At 40.1% G+C, this 13,709-nt stretch overlaps 1 protein-coding gene and 1 non-coding gene across 2 annotated transcripts in view; one reads left to right on the forward strand and one right to left on the reverse strand.

Moving 5' to 3' along the window:
• Srpk1 (SRSF protein kinase 1) overlaps positions 1-13,709 on the forward strand; it is a 48,355-nt gene that overhangs the window by 33,468 nt on the left and 1,178 nt on the right. Inside the window, 3 exon segments of the mRNA XM_042683728.1 lie at positions 3,761-3,868; positions 8,324-8,393; positions 12,524-12,616. Of these exon segments, the coding sequence (XP_042539662.1) occupies positions 3,761-3,868; positions 8,324-8,393; positions 12,524-12,616 (271 nt within the window).
• Positions 2,525-2,658, reverse strand: LOC122111589. Its single transcript, XR_006148036.1, has one exon. It is a non-coding gene; the product is annotated as a U12 minor spliceosomal RNA (small nuclear RNA).

Consider the following 13,709-nt stretch of genomic DNA (forward strand, 5'->3'; position numbering starts at 1 on the left):
GACAATTTGCACTTGGTTATGCTAAAATTGAGCTTATAATTCTTCATTTTATTAAATTTACTAAATTCTTCCATTTAGTAAATAATATTTTACTTTTGCTTTTAACTTTTGTTATAGAGAAGTTCAGGTACATTTACAAAAGTTGGGGAAAGCATCTAGCCCTCATTGCAGTTACCCTTCCCCAGATTCAGTTAATTAATGTCCACTTGTTTTGTACCTATCTTTATTCACTTGTTTCCTCTGTATGTGTATACATGCACACCAATCCTGCAGCTTGTACTCAGGGCCTGGGCTTTTTTGCTCAAGGCTGACATTCTACCACTTGAGCCACAGCTCCACTTTTGGCTCTTTGGTGGTTAATTGGAGATAAAGAGTTTCTTAACTGTAGACTTACCTGCACAGGCTGGCATCAAACCAACAATCCTCAGGTCTTAGCCACCTGAGGTGCTAAAATTAACAGGTGTAAGCCACCAGTGTCCAGCTCACTTTTGTACTCTTTTTGTTTCTGAAATTTTATTTTTAATACATACGTTTCACAAAAACACCATATACAATTCCGTAATCAGATGTTTAACAACGTTCAACTATTGACACTGTCATCCCTCAAGTGTAATCCAAGACATCCTGACAAGAAATATGTACAGACAACAATATATTCTTTAGCTAATTTTAACAGTATCCACCTGTTATATTTCATTCAGTCACCTGAAAGAATAATGAAGTCACCAGGACATGGAGATAAACTGGGTTAGACAGCATCCTATCAAGGAACCAACTTTCTTCCTCAGCCTCCAACTAAAATTACTCAGCACCTGCCACCAACAAACTAAACAAGAAAATAAACCAGGGTTAGCAATCTGGGCACAGCAGAGCAGACTGCTAGAAGGACTTTTTATTTAGAAAATGAACTTGTGGGGCTGGGAAGTTGGCTCAGTGGTAGAGTGCTTGCCTTTCATGCCTGAGTTCCTGGGTTCAATTCCTCAGTACCACATAAGCAAAAAGAATAAAAGCCGGAAGTGGCGTTGTGGCTCAAGTGGTAGAGCGCTAGCCTTGAGCTGAAGAGCTGAGGGACAGCGCCCAGGCCCAGAGTTCAGGCCCCACGACCGGACCCAAAAAAAAAAATGAACTTGTACAAACACTAAATAAAGGGCATTTGAGGAGCTCCTTTTAGCATGGGACACTTGAGCAGCCTCTCCATTTATTTCATGGCACAGTGTATGTCTTTTAAGGTCAAAACCCTGGGCACTGTCCCTGAGTTTTTGTACTCAAGGCTAGCGCTCTACCACTTGAGCCACAGCGCCACTTCTGGTTTTTTGGAGTTAATTGGAGACCATTGTCTCACAGACTTTCTTGCCTGGGCTGGCTTCAAACCATAGTCCTCAGATCTCAGTCTCCTGAGTAGGTAAGGATTGCAGGTGTGAGCCACCAGTGCCCGGCTTAAATTTCACATATTCCCTAGGTTTTTCATTAGTTAAAAAACTGCAGATATTCTTATGAAACAAAAATAAAGCCAATAGTAAAGTTCATTCTTCTGAGCAATCTGTAGGGATGGTTAACTCTCGGACATTCAAATTTATGGATGCTTCACCAGTACAAATGTGAAGATACATGGAAAATTACTGGATAAAGTTATAGAAGTTCAAAAATATTTTTGATGCAAATGTAACCAAAAAAAAAAAAAATAGAGCTGAGATGGCTTGTAGGAAAAATAAGCAATCAGAAATTGACTCATCTCTAAAGCAGATAATTTTATTTGTTCAAGCTATAGAGCTCATAAAAGTAAATGACTAGTTGAGAATGTGGCTTAGGGGTAGAGATATTGCCTAGCATGCATGAAGCTCTGGATTCAATTACTCAGAAAAGACCAATAGTGGAGCCATGGCTCAAGTGGTAGAGTGCTAGCCTTGAGCAAAAGAAGCCCAGGGACAGTGCCCAAGCCCTGAGTTCAAGCCCCAGGATTGCCAAAGTAAGTAAATAAGTAAATAAATGACTAAAAAATAGTAGAGCAGAAATTATTAGTCACTATAAGTCTGCCGCATATTATTGAGCACTATTCATAAGAAAAAAACAAGTTGATTTGGTTCCTGGGTGACTAATACCCTTTAATATCTTTTTTTTTTTTTTTTTTGGTCAATCATGGGGCCTGAACTCAAGGCTAGTGCTCTACCACTTGAGCCACAGCACCACTTCTGGCTTTTTCTATTTATGTGGTACTGAGGAATCGAACCCAAGGCTTCCTGCATGCTAGGCGAGCACTCTACCACTGAGCCACCTTCCCAGCCTCTCATTTATGGAAATTTTTAAACATACAGAATAGCAAGAATAAAATAATGAATTCCTATGTCATTATATTGTTGTCACTTAGCAATTATAAGCACATTGCCAATCTATTTTCGTATGTATCTCAACTTTGCCATCCACCCCAGATTGTTTTGAAGTAGATGTTAAATATCGTATTTTCATTCTTAAATATGCCTTATTAGATCAGTTTTCCAAGCTATCTCTTGAATATTCTTTTTTTTTTAATGCAGATTACAGTACCCAGGCATCCCATAAAGTAGGAGGGTCACCTTAGGGCAACCTTTATCCGCTCAAAAGTTCATCTCACATTAGCAGTGAGCATCTGGGCATCACTCTTTACTCATAGGTTTAAGGCTTTCTTGAATATTCTTTTTTTTTTTTTGGCCAGTCCTGGGGCTTGAACTCAGGGCCTGGGCACTGTCCCTGAGCTTCTTTTGCTCAAGATTAGCAATCTACCACTTGAGCCACAGCACCACTTCCAGTGGCTTTTTCTGTGTATGTGGTGCTGAGGAATCGAACCCAAGTCTTCCTGCATGCTAGGCGAGCACTCTACCACTGAGCCACCCTTCCAGCCCCTTGAATATTCTTTTAATACAAAATCTAGAGCTCATGAGCTGGGCTCCAGTGGCTTACGCCTGTCATTGTAGCTACTCGGGAGGCTGAGATCTGAGGATCATAGTTCAAAGCCAGCCCTGGCAGGAAAGTCTGAGAGACTCTTATCTCCAATAAACCACTCAAAGCCGGAAGTGGCACTGTGTCTCAAGTGGTAGAAAGCTAGCCTTGAGCTGAAGAGCTGAAGGACAGCGCCCAGGCCCAGAGTTCAAGCCCCAAGACCGACAAAAAAAAATCGAGAGCTCATGATTGCAAAATTGAGAACCGTGTCTCTTAAATTGCTTTTGGTATAGAGGTTTCTCTCCATTCTTTGTAAATTTTATTTATTCAATGAATTCCAGTTTTGCTGATCGTATACCCAGTATATTTAACATGTTCTATTTACCCAAGATGCACATTTGATAAGCAAGGATTCTTTATAGGTGGTTGTATATTCTTCATTAGTGGTTATAAATGTCCTGAAAGTTCCATCTTTTATTTCATTATAATGAGCACATAGCAAGGACAATTTTTAATGGAGTCTAAATTAGGGTCATTTATTTTAGATACATGAGAAACATAAATTTTGTTTGGGGTACTCTCCCATTTTTTTATGAAGCTATTGTGTTATTCTGTAATCTGTGTACTTGTATTTCGATTAGACTTACCTGTTTGCGAGGTACTTTGGAATAGCAGTTTGTATGACCAAGAGCATCAAAATGATACTTTAAATGAGCTAAAAGTACCTTCGGTTTGGGAAAAACTTTCAGGGAATGTAATTTTATCTCCATTATTAATCTTGATTTTTCTTTTTTTTTTCTTAACTTTTTGAAACAAATGCTGAAATTTTCCTTTTTCATTTTCTCAGCACAAACATTTCACTGAAGATATTCAAACAAGGCAGTATCGCTCCCTGGAAGTTCTGATAGGATCTGGCTATAATACACCTGCTGACATTTGGAGCACAGCATGCATGGTAATGTTCTTTCCCCATGTCCTTTACTCATTATGTAATAATGTCATACCTTTTTGTTAATAAGCAGAAAAAGAACTTGACATAAGTGACTCACCACAGAAACTCTGTCCTATAGCTGAAGAGATCTAAATTGGAAACAGGTGCTATTAAGGCATTATTAGCTTGGATTAGGAGATTACAAGTATCTTTATGTTTGTTTGTTTTTTTTTGGGGGGGGGGGTGGTCAGTCGTGGGGCTTGAACCAGTCTGGGCCTGTGGATGCTGTCCCTGAGCTCTTCAGTTCAAGGCTATCACTCTACCACTTAAGCCACAGTGCCACTTTTAGTTTTCTGGTGGTTAATTGGAGATAAGAGTCTCAGAATTTCTTGCCCAGGCTGGCTTTGAGCTATGGTCCTCAGATCTTAGACTTCTGAGTAGCTAGGGTTATAGGCATGAGCCACCAAGCTCCTTTATCATTTTAGAATTTATCTGTTTCATTATTTCCTGGCAGAAACTCAAAATCTTATCATCATTTGTACTTTTATTTGTTTACTTGTCTCTCTTCCACAAGGTTATATATCTGTTTCATACATGTTTTGTTTTTGTTTTTTGCCTGTCCTGGAGCTTGAACTTGGGGTTTAGGCACTCTCCCTGAGCTCCTTTGCCCAAGGCCAGCACTCTACCACTTGAGTCACAGCACCACGTCTGGTTTTCTGGTGGTTAATTGGAGATATAAATCTCAAGGACTTTCCTACCTGGGCTGTCTTTGAACCGTGATTCTCACTCAGATCTTAGCCTCCTGAGTAGCTAGGATTACAGGCATTAGCCCACCAGTACCGGCAGATTGCATGTTTTAAGTAGGTGCTTTCAATGTAGAGAGCCTTTGCAGACTTGATAGGGTAAGGGCAAGTTGTCTGTGTCAGAGAAGTTGGTATCTGTTGAAGTATCTGAATTCTAAGGCACTGCTGTCATTGAAAGGGAAGAATACCTAGATATCTGCTACATCGAAAGGTTAAGGATGAAAACATGTACAGCTCTCAAAGCAAAGCATTCTATACACAGAAAGCAGCAAGAGGACTTGAGAAAGACAAATATGCACATGCATCTTCTACCTACCCAAAGATGATTCATTTGAAGTTGATTGGCTACAGGGCATTCACCCCAAAAACTAGCACACAGTTGAGAGGCAGGCATTGAGTTATTGGCATTACTAAGGGTGTTCTGTTTTGGTCAGTTCCTATAGTTGTATATTGGAATATTAATTTTAGGGATGCTTTGATTTTAGCAAAGGAAAGCTAAAACTTTAACTTTTGTCCTTACAGTTTATTTTTTGTGTGCCCAACTTAATCCTTTTATGTATCTAATAAATATCTCAAATGACATGTTCAAAGTATTTAGTTCACTCCATATACATGTTTTTTATAAATGATCTTGTTCACTCGGACCAAAAAGAGTTTGAGAAGGATCCTTAAATTCCTTATGTCCTGGGCTTTTCTTTGATGAGAGACTTCTCATTATTCATTCAGTGTCTTTTTTCATTATCGTTTTATTCTGGTTTTCTGTTTCTTCATAAGTAGTATTAGTACACTGTGTCTGGGAATTTGCCTACTTCTACATTTGCTAGCATGTAATTGTTTACATTAGTCACTTATGATCCTTCATATTTCTACAGTTTCAGAAATTTCAGGTCTTCTGTATTCATTTAGTTCTGTTTTGATTTTTTTTTCTAGTAAGTTTGGAGTTAATTTGTTCTTTTTCTAGCTCTTTTAGGAGCAGTATTAAATTGCTTGAGAATAGTTTACTTTTTGTAGGCATTTATTGCTGTCAACTTTTCCTTACATAGAACTGTTTTTGGCCAGGCGCCGGTGGCTCACGCCTGTAATCCTAGCTACTGAGGAAGCTGAGATCTGAGGATCACGGTTCAAAACCAGCCAGGGCAGGAAAGTCCATGAAACTCTTATCTCCAATAAACCACTCGAAAACCAGAAGTGGCGCCGTGACTCAAGCAGTAGAGTGCTCACCTTGAGCTGAAGAGCTGAGGGACAGCACCCAAGCCTAGAGTTCAAGCCCCACGAACGATCAAAAAAAAAAGAAAAAGAAAAAAAAAGAACAGTTTTTGGTTTTGGTTTTTTCTTTTTTTTCTGTATTCCTTAAGTTTTGGCATATATGCTTTAATTTACTTTTTGGGTCTGGAGATTGAATCTGGGACCTTATATGTGCTCTGTGCTCTACTACCCCAGAAAACACTGAATAATACCTATTTTTGTCTTTACTGAATTTCTCTCTCTCTCTCTCTCTCTCTCTCTCTCTATATATATATATATATATATATATATATAGTTTTAGAAAATATTAACGAGTACTGATAATAAGAAACACAATTTGGGGCTGGGAAGGTGGCTCAGTGGTATAGTGCTTGCCTTGCATGCATGAGGCCCTAGGTTCGATTCCTCAGTACCATATAAGCAGAAAAGGCTAGAAATGGTGCTATGGCTCACAAAAAAAAAAAAAAGGAAGAAACAATTTACTAGGCATCAGTATTCATACCTATAATTGTTGCTACTCAAGAGACTGAGATTCAAAGGATGGAAGTTCAAAGCCAGCCAGGGCAGGAAGAAAAGTCTATAGAAGTACATTGACTAGTGCTGGGAATATGGCTTAGTTGTAGAGTGCTTGCCTAGCATGCATGAAGCCCTGGGCTTCCTCAGTACCACATAAACAGAAAAAGTCAGAAGTAGCACTGAGAGGCTCAAGGACAGTGCCCAGGCCCCAAGTTCAAGCTCCAGGACCTACCCAAAAAAAAAAAGTACATTGACTATAGTCCATCTCCAAAGTAACCAGCAAAATGTTGGGCTGGAGGCATGATTCAAGTTGTAAAACCCTTCCATACTGCCAAAAAAAGAAAAATGACTTGGTTCTGTGTTGCTTTTAAGATTATCAACTGTTTGAGATAATTCAGGATAGAATTGTTTTTACACTGACTACTCTGTTAATGTAGTTACTTTTCATAATGAATTACTGATATATATAAAATAGCCATAGCATTCCTGACAAGAATTAGATTCCTAGAATTATTCTGACACTTTTTATTTGATGGCCTCACTCTGGACAATATACAGACAAGGAGTTAAAGACTTAATCTGAATTGAACATGTGCCCTGACTAAACCTGCCTTTACAGTTCTTGATACTGTAATATTAAAAAAAAAAAAAAATCCAAAGCTGGACCCCAGTGGCTCAGGCCAGTAATCCTAGCTACTCCAGAGGCTGAGATCTGAGGATCACAGTTCAAAGCCAGCCCAGACAGGAAGGTCCATGAGACTTATCTCCAATTAAACCACCAGATAACCGAAAGTGGCTCTGTGGCCCAAGTGGCAGAGCACTCGCCTTGGACTGAAGAGTTCAGGGACAGTGCCCAGGGCCAGAGTTCAAGCCCCATGACAGACAAAAAAAAAAAAAAAAGGTAAGTTGGTTCCTGAATCTGCTGACAGTTTAAGCTATGCTTTTTCTCTTGCATGATTAGATATGGTTTTTATCAGACATTGAAGAGAGATCTATATTTGAGCATTTGCTTTGAGGTATAGAATTCATTGTCTAGGGCTGGGAAGTTGGCTCAGTGGTAGAGCGCTTGCCTTGTATGCCTGAGGCCCTGGGTTCGATTCCTCAGCACCACATAAACAAAAAGAAAAAAGCCGGAAGTGGTGCTGTGGCTCAAATGGTAAAGCTAGCCTTGAGCTGAAGAGCTGAAGGACAGCGCCTAGGCCCAGAGTTCAGGCCCCACGACTGGACCCAAAAAAAAAAAATAGAATCATTGTCTAGCAATATGAAATAATAAGGAAAATACATTCTCACAAATAACTTAGTGATTTATTTATTTATCTTTTTATTTTTTTGGTCGGTCGTGGGGTTTGAACTCTGGGCCTGGGTACTGTCCCCTCAGCTCTTCAGCTCAAGGCAAGCGCTCTACCACTTGAGCTACAGCGCCACTTCCGGTTTTCTGGTGATTTATTGGAGATAGGAGTCTCATGGTCTCTCCTGCCCGGGCTGGCTTTGAACCGAGATCCTCAGATCTCAGCCTCCTGAGTAGCTAGGATTACAGGCGAGAGCCACCAGCACCCGGCTTAACTTAGTGATTTAGAATCACCTTAATATCCTTTTCTGACCCAAAAGGAAAATTCAAAAAAGCTTCAGTGTTAGTTTTGTTTTTCTAAGTGCACATATTTATAACTATAGTCACCTTACTGGCCAATAGAGCTTTTACTATATGTGACTTTATATCCATTGTCCAATCTCTACCCATTCCCTGCTGAACAATTTGCTTTTCTTTGTTTAGTTTATTCTTTGTTTGGTCTTCCACTATGAGATAACTCGTACATTTGGTACAAATTCAAACTTTTTCTTTATACTTCCTTAAGTATACCCGGGTAGGGCACGGGTGGTTCATTGATGCTTTCATGTGCCATCCTCTTTTTCTTAGGCCTTTGAATTAGCCACAGGCGACTATTTGTTCGAACCTCATTCAGGGGAAGAGTATACTCGGGATGAAGGTAAGTCCACTTAAAGTGGTTACACTTGCTATACATGGCTAAAATCATTTGTTCTCATTAAGACTTAGTAATAGGTCCTCCAAATGACAGCACTATGAAAAATTAAGCCAGGTGCTAGTGGCTTATGCCTATAGTTCTAGCTACTCAGAAAGCTGAGATCTGAGGATTATTCTTTGATAAACTTGTTTCATTTTGTTTTAGTTTGATCTTGGGGCTTGAATTCAGGAACTAGGCACTAGCACTTAGCTTTTTTGCTCATGGCTAGTACTCTACCACTTCAGCATAGTTCCACTTCCAGAATTATTGTTTGAAGCCAGACTGGGCAGGAAAATCCATGAGACTCTTCTTTTTCTCAGACATGGGGCTTTTTTTTTTTTGGTCGGTCATAGGGGCTGAACTCTGGGTCTGGGCGCTGTCCCTCAGCTCTTCAGCTCAAGGCTAGCACTCTACCACTTGAGCCACAGCACCATTCCAGCTTTTTCTGCTTATGTGGTGCTGAGGAATTGAACCCAGAGCCTCATGCATGTGAGGCGAGCACTGTACCACTGAGCCACCTTCCCAGCCCTCAGGCATAGGGCGAGGGGGGGGTGGGGAGAGAGAGAGAGAGAGAAAATGTGTTTTTTGTTTCCACTTCAGTTGATACTGAAATTTAAAATTCTGTTTCAGAGATAGAGGATATGGATGTTGCTCAAGTGGTAGAGGGCTTGCTGAGTTCAAACCCAGATGGATGGATAGATAGATAGATAGATCAAAATATAATAGATTTAAATTTTTTGGTGACCTGTGGGAAAAGCCTATGTTGTCATTGCTCCCATCAAAAGACGCTGTGGAAGAAGACAATCGTAAGTTACTTTTCTATCCTGCTGTATCCAAATAAGTGATGAGTTAATAATTTGAATTCAAAAATGATTAGAGAAATACTGCACCTTCTTCCTAATATTTAGGCAGCACTAGCAGCATAGCCTCCTAGTGTGAAGAACACGACCTTCAGTGACTGTGCTTTGCTCCAGGCTTTGTGTCCTTTAGTTGCTTGGTGTATTTTGTTTTTTGTTTTAGGGGGTCAGTAATGGGACTTGAACTCAGGTCCTTGTACTGTCTGGCTTTTTCTCTCAAGGCTCTGCTCTACCACTTGAGTTAGACCTCCACTTCCAGCTTTTTTGCTGGCTAATTAGAGATAAGTCTTTTTACCCTGATCTTCAGATCTTAGCCTCCTGAGTAGCTAGGATTTCAGGTATGAGCACCAGCACCTAGCTCAGGCTTTGTGTATAGAACCAAAACTGTTCTAGAAATACTTTGTGCTTACTTAATTCTTATAGCCAAGCCGGGCGCCGGTGGCTCATGCCTGTAATCCTAGCTACTCAGGAGGCTGAGATCTGAGGATCTCGGTTCAAAGCCAGCCCGGGCAGGAAAGACCGTGAGACTCCTATCTCCAATAAACCACTAGAAAACCGGAAGTGGCGCTGTAACTCAAGTGGTAGAGCGCTCGCCTTGAGCTGAAGAGCTGAGGGACAGCGCCCAGGCCCAGAGTTCAAGCCCCATGACCGACAAAAAAAAATTCTTATAGCCAGATACCTGTGTTTTACCCTAATGTATTTGACTACAGGATCATTTTTTTTCTCTCTCTCTCTTTACATGCCTAAACTCTCTAAAAGTATTTTTTGTGTGGTACAGAACATACTGGCTAGAATTACATGATCAGAGCGCTAGCCTTGAGCTGAAGAGCTGAGGGACAGCGCTCAGGCCTAGAGTTCAAGCCCCACGACCAACCAAAACATAAAGTAAAATAAAATAAAAGAGTCTCACAGAATTTCCTGGACTGGCTTCAAACCATGATCCTCATATCTCAGCCTCCTGAGTACTAAGATTACAGATATGAACCATCAGCACCTGGCTAATAATTTCTTAGTATAGAGAAAAATAAAGAACACATATTTTGCTTGGAAGTTTGCAGTAAAAGACTATAGTCTCATTTATTCCTTGGTATTCTCATTTTGATTGTTAATGGTAATTTAAACAACCATTTATTTGCAGGTCCTGCATAAAATTGGCTTTTTTTTTTTTTTTGTAGGAGGGGTTGTGGGGCACTGTCCTTGAGCTCTTTTTGCTCAAGGTTAACACTATACCACTTTAAGCCACGGTACCACTTTCAGTATTCTGGTGGTTAATTGGAGATAAGAGTCCCACAGACTTTCTGACCTAGGCTGGCTGTGATCTTCAGATCTTAGCCTCTTGAGTCACTAGGATTCTAGACATGAGCAGATCTTAGCCTCTTGAGTCACTAGGATTCTAGACATGAGCAGAACTTTTTGACAGCCATATACTTATTATAAAAAATTATAGTGAATTTGTGAATGTAAAGTGCTTTCTAAATATCACTAGATCCTGAGATTTTCAGATAAATATGGATGTTGCCTCCAGAAGATGTGCACTTGGAAGTTAAGTGACTCCTAACCCTTAATGGTTCAGTGAGTATATTGTTAAAGTAATTTATAAAAGCCCTTTAATGTTGAGCACCCATGACTTAGGCCTGTAATCCTAGCTACTCAGTAGGCTGAGATCTGAGAGTTGCAGTTTGAAGCCAGCCCTGAGTTGAATGTCACCCACAGAGTGAAATGGACAGTAGAGCTGCCTGGAAGTTTGAGTCATGGCTAGTACTAGTCTTACCCTCCAACCTATAATCTGCATACTTTCCTGGCTATGGTCTCTGTCTACATTCATGCTGTGATAGTTAAATATTACTACCTGACTTAGACAGTAGGCTATAGTCAAGTAGATGTTTGTGGACTGGGCTTTGGTGCCTCATACCTATATTCCTAGCTACTCAGGAGGTTGAGATCTGAGGATTGCAGTTCAAAGCTAGCCCAGGCAGGAAACTCCATGAGACTCTTACATCCAATAAACCACTTAGAAAACCAGAAGTGGCACTGTGGCTCAAGTGATAGAGCACTAGCCTTGAGCTGAAGAGCTGAGGGATAGTGGCCAGGCCTAAGAGTTCAAGCCCACAACCGACCCCCCCCCCTCCCAAAAAAAATGCTTGTGGTAATTTGTAACTGTAAAGTATGCTTTTATGAAAAACTTTAGAGCTTTGGGCTACACATGAGGTGAGTTTTCATTAGAATTCACCTCTTTTTTTTTTTTTTTAACTGTATTTTTTTTGTCTTTTCTTTTTTGGTACTGGGGATCCAACCCAGGATGTTGCACTTGCTAGGCAAGCGCTTTGCCACTGAGCTACATCCCAGCCCTAGAATTCACCTCTTTTAACCCTGAAGCTTCTAAAGGTTACTTAGTCTCTCTAAGAGTCCATTTTCTCATCTTTGAAATGGTGCTGCTGACTCATGCATGTAATCCTAGCTACTTGAGAGGTTGAGATATAAAGGATTGAGGTTCAAGTTCAGCCAGAACAGAAAACTACATAAGACTCTTATATTCTAAATAATAAGCACAAAGCAAGTCTATTGGCATGCCTCAAGTGGTATATCTTACCCAAAGAATCCACCTAGGGCTGGGAAGGTGGCTCAGTGGTAGAGTGCTTGCCTTGCATGCTTGAGGCTCTGGGTTCCTCAGCACCACATAAGCAGGAAAAAAAAAAAAGCCAGAAATGGCGCTGTGGCTCAAGGGGTAGTGTGCTAGCCTTGAGCTGAAGAGCTGAGGGACAGCGCCCAGGCCCAGAGTTCAGGCCCCAGGACTGGACCCCCAAAAAAAAAAAAAAAGAATCCACCTGAACCTAAGTATATAAACAAAAGTAAAGTTGTAGATAGGCTTCCAAAATCCAGAATAAGACTTGTCAGCTACCTTGCCAGGTGACCAGTAATTCTTAGCCTTCCCAGTCTCTGCCTAAGTATGCTTGATTCATTTGTAGTTACTTGTAAATAAATAGTTCTTGAAACAGCTTTTCATAGGAAAACTACATTTACATTATGATTTTTTTTTTTAGTGTTTACTTAAGTCCCACTGGAATAAGTGATGTATTTGTTTGACTTTATAAACTCTCCATTGGATATATTTTAATTTCTTGTATAGGATAAGAGGTATGTGTGCTTGGGACCATTGCTGCCAGTGTCTAGAACTACGTTTGTTACTCTGGTTATGTATGTCTCTTTTTCCCCCTTTTAAATACTTAAAACACACAGATCACATTGCATTGATCATAGAGCTTCTGGGAAAGGTGCCTCGCAAGCTCATTGTGGCAGGGAAATACTCCAAGGAATTTTTCACCAAAAAAGGTAAAAAGCAGATGTACTAAAGACAAAAATGCCTAAAGATGATAAGGTAAGTCCAGCTGACCAGTGAGTGCTCCAGTACCCAGAGGTGAGTATGCTCTCAGTGCTGAAGAATGGTTTATATGGAGTGAGGTAGTATAGTCAAGAGTAGACAGTGGAGCAGAATGTCAAATCCCAGATGCTTCATTGTACATCAAGCTAATCATTTAATGTGTATAGTACCTTAACTATAAATTGGTGATTCCAGAAAGTAGACAGCTTAAGTTTATGTTATTATGTATTAATAAACAAAAAAGAAACTTTTGAATTTATTTTGCATCTGAACAAATATAAAATATTTATTGAAATGATGAATTTTTTACTTATGTGTTTCTTATGCATTCCAAATAAAGTTAAAATGTGAAAACCTAACTTCAAAGGATCTAGAAAACTGTCTGGCCTTTGTTTTCTCCACTGTTCCTCTTTTCCTTATAACCTCTACACAATTACCAAGAAAAATTATTTTTTTCAACCTTTGATAGGAATCCTCAGAAAATACCCTTTTAAAACTCTGGGCACAAGCACTGGTGGCTCATGCCTGTAATCCTAGCTACTCAGGAGGCTGAGATCTGAGGATTGTAATTCAAAACCAGCCCAGGCAGAAAAAGTCTGAGAGACTCTTATCTCCAATACACTATTCAAAAAAAGCAGAAGCGGCACTGTGCCTCAAGTAGTAGAGTGCTATCCTTGAGCAAAAAGAAGCTCAGAGTCAGCACTGAGGCCCTGAGTTCAAGCCCCAGGACTGGCACCAAAAAAAAAAAATCAAGGCAGGAAAATAGTAAAAAACTTCTAAGAGTCTCTCTTTGTAAGCAGAATTAGATTAAGGTTGTGTGTATACCACATAGGTAATTAAATAGGCATATTCTAGCCATAGAAAAGATACCAAATAAGTGCCATATATAGGGGGAAATTTTTAAGCAGCATTTGCCTTAATATACTATCTTCTTTTTTTATTTCCCCAATCCTGGGGCTTGAACTCAGGGCCTGGGTGCTGTTCCTGAACTTCTTTTGTTCAAGGCTAGCACTCTGCCACTTGAGCCACAGCACCACTTCTGGC

This window comes from Dipodomys spectabilis, unplaced genomic scaffold (genome assembly GCF_019054845.1).
Source record: "Dipodomys spectabilis isolate Male_0828 unplaced genomic scaffold, ASM1905484v1 ptg000085l, whole genome shotgun sequence".
In the NCBI taxonomy this organism is placed as follows: Eukaryota; Metazoa; Chordata; class Mammalia; order Rodentia; family Heteromyidae; genus Dipodomys; species Dipodomys spectabilis.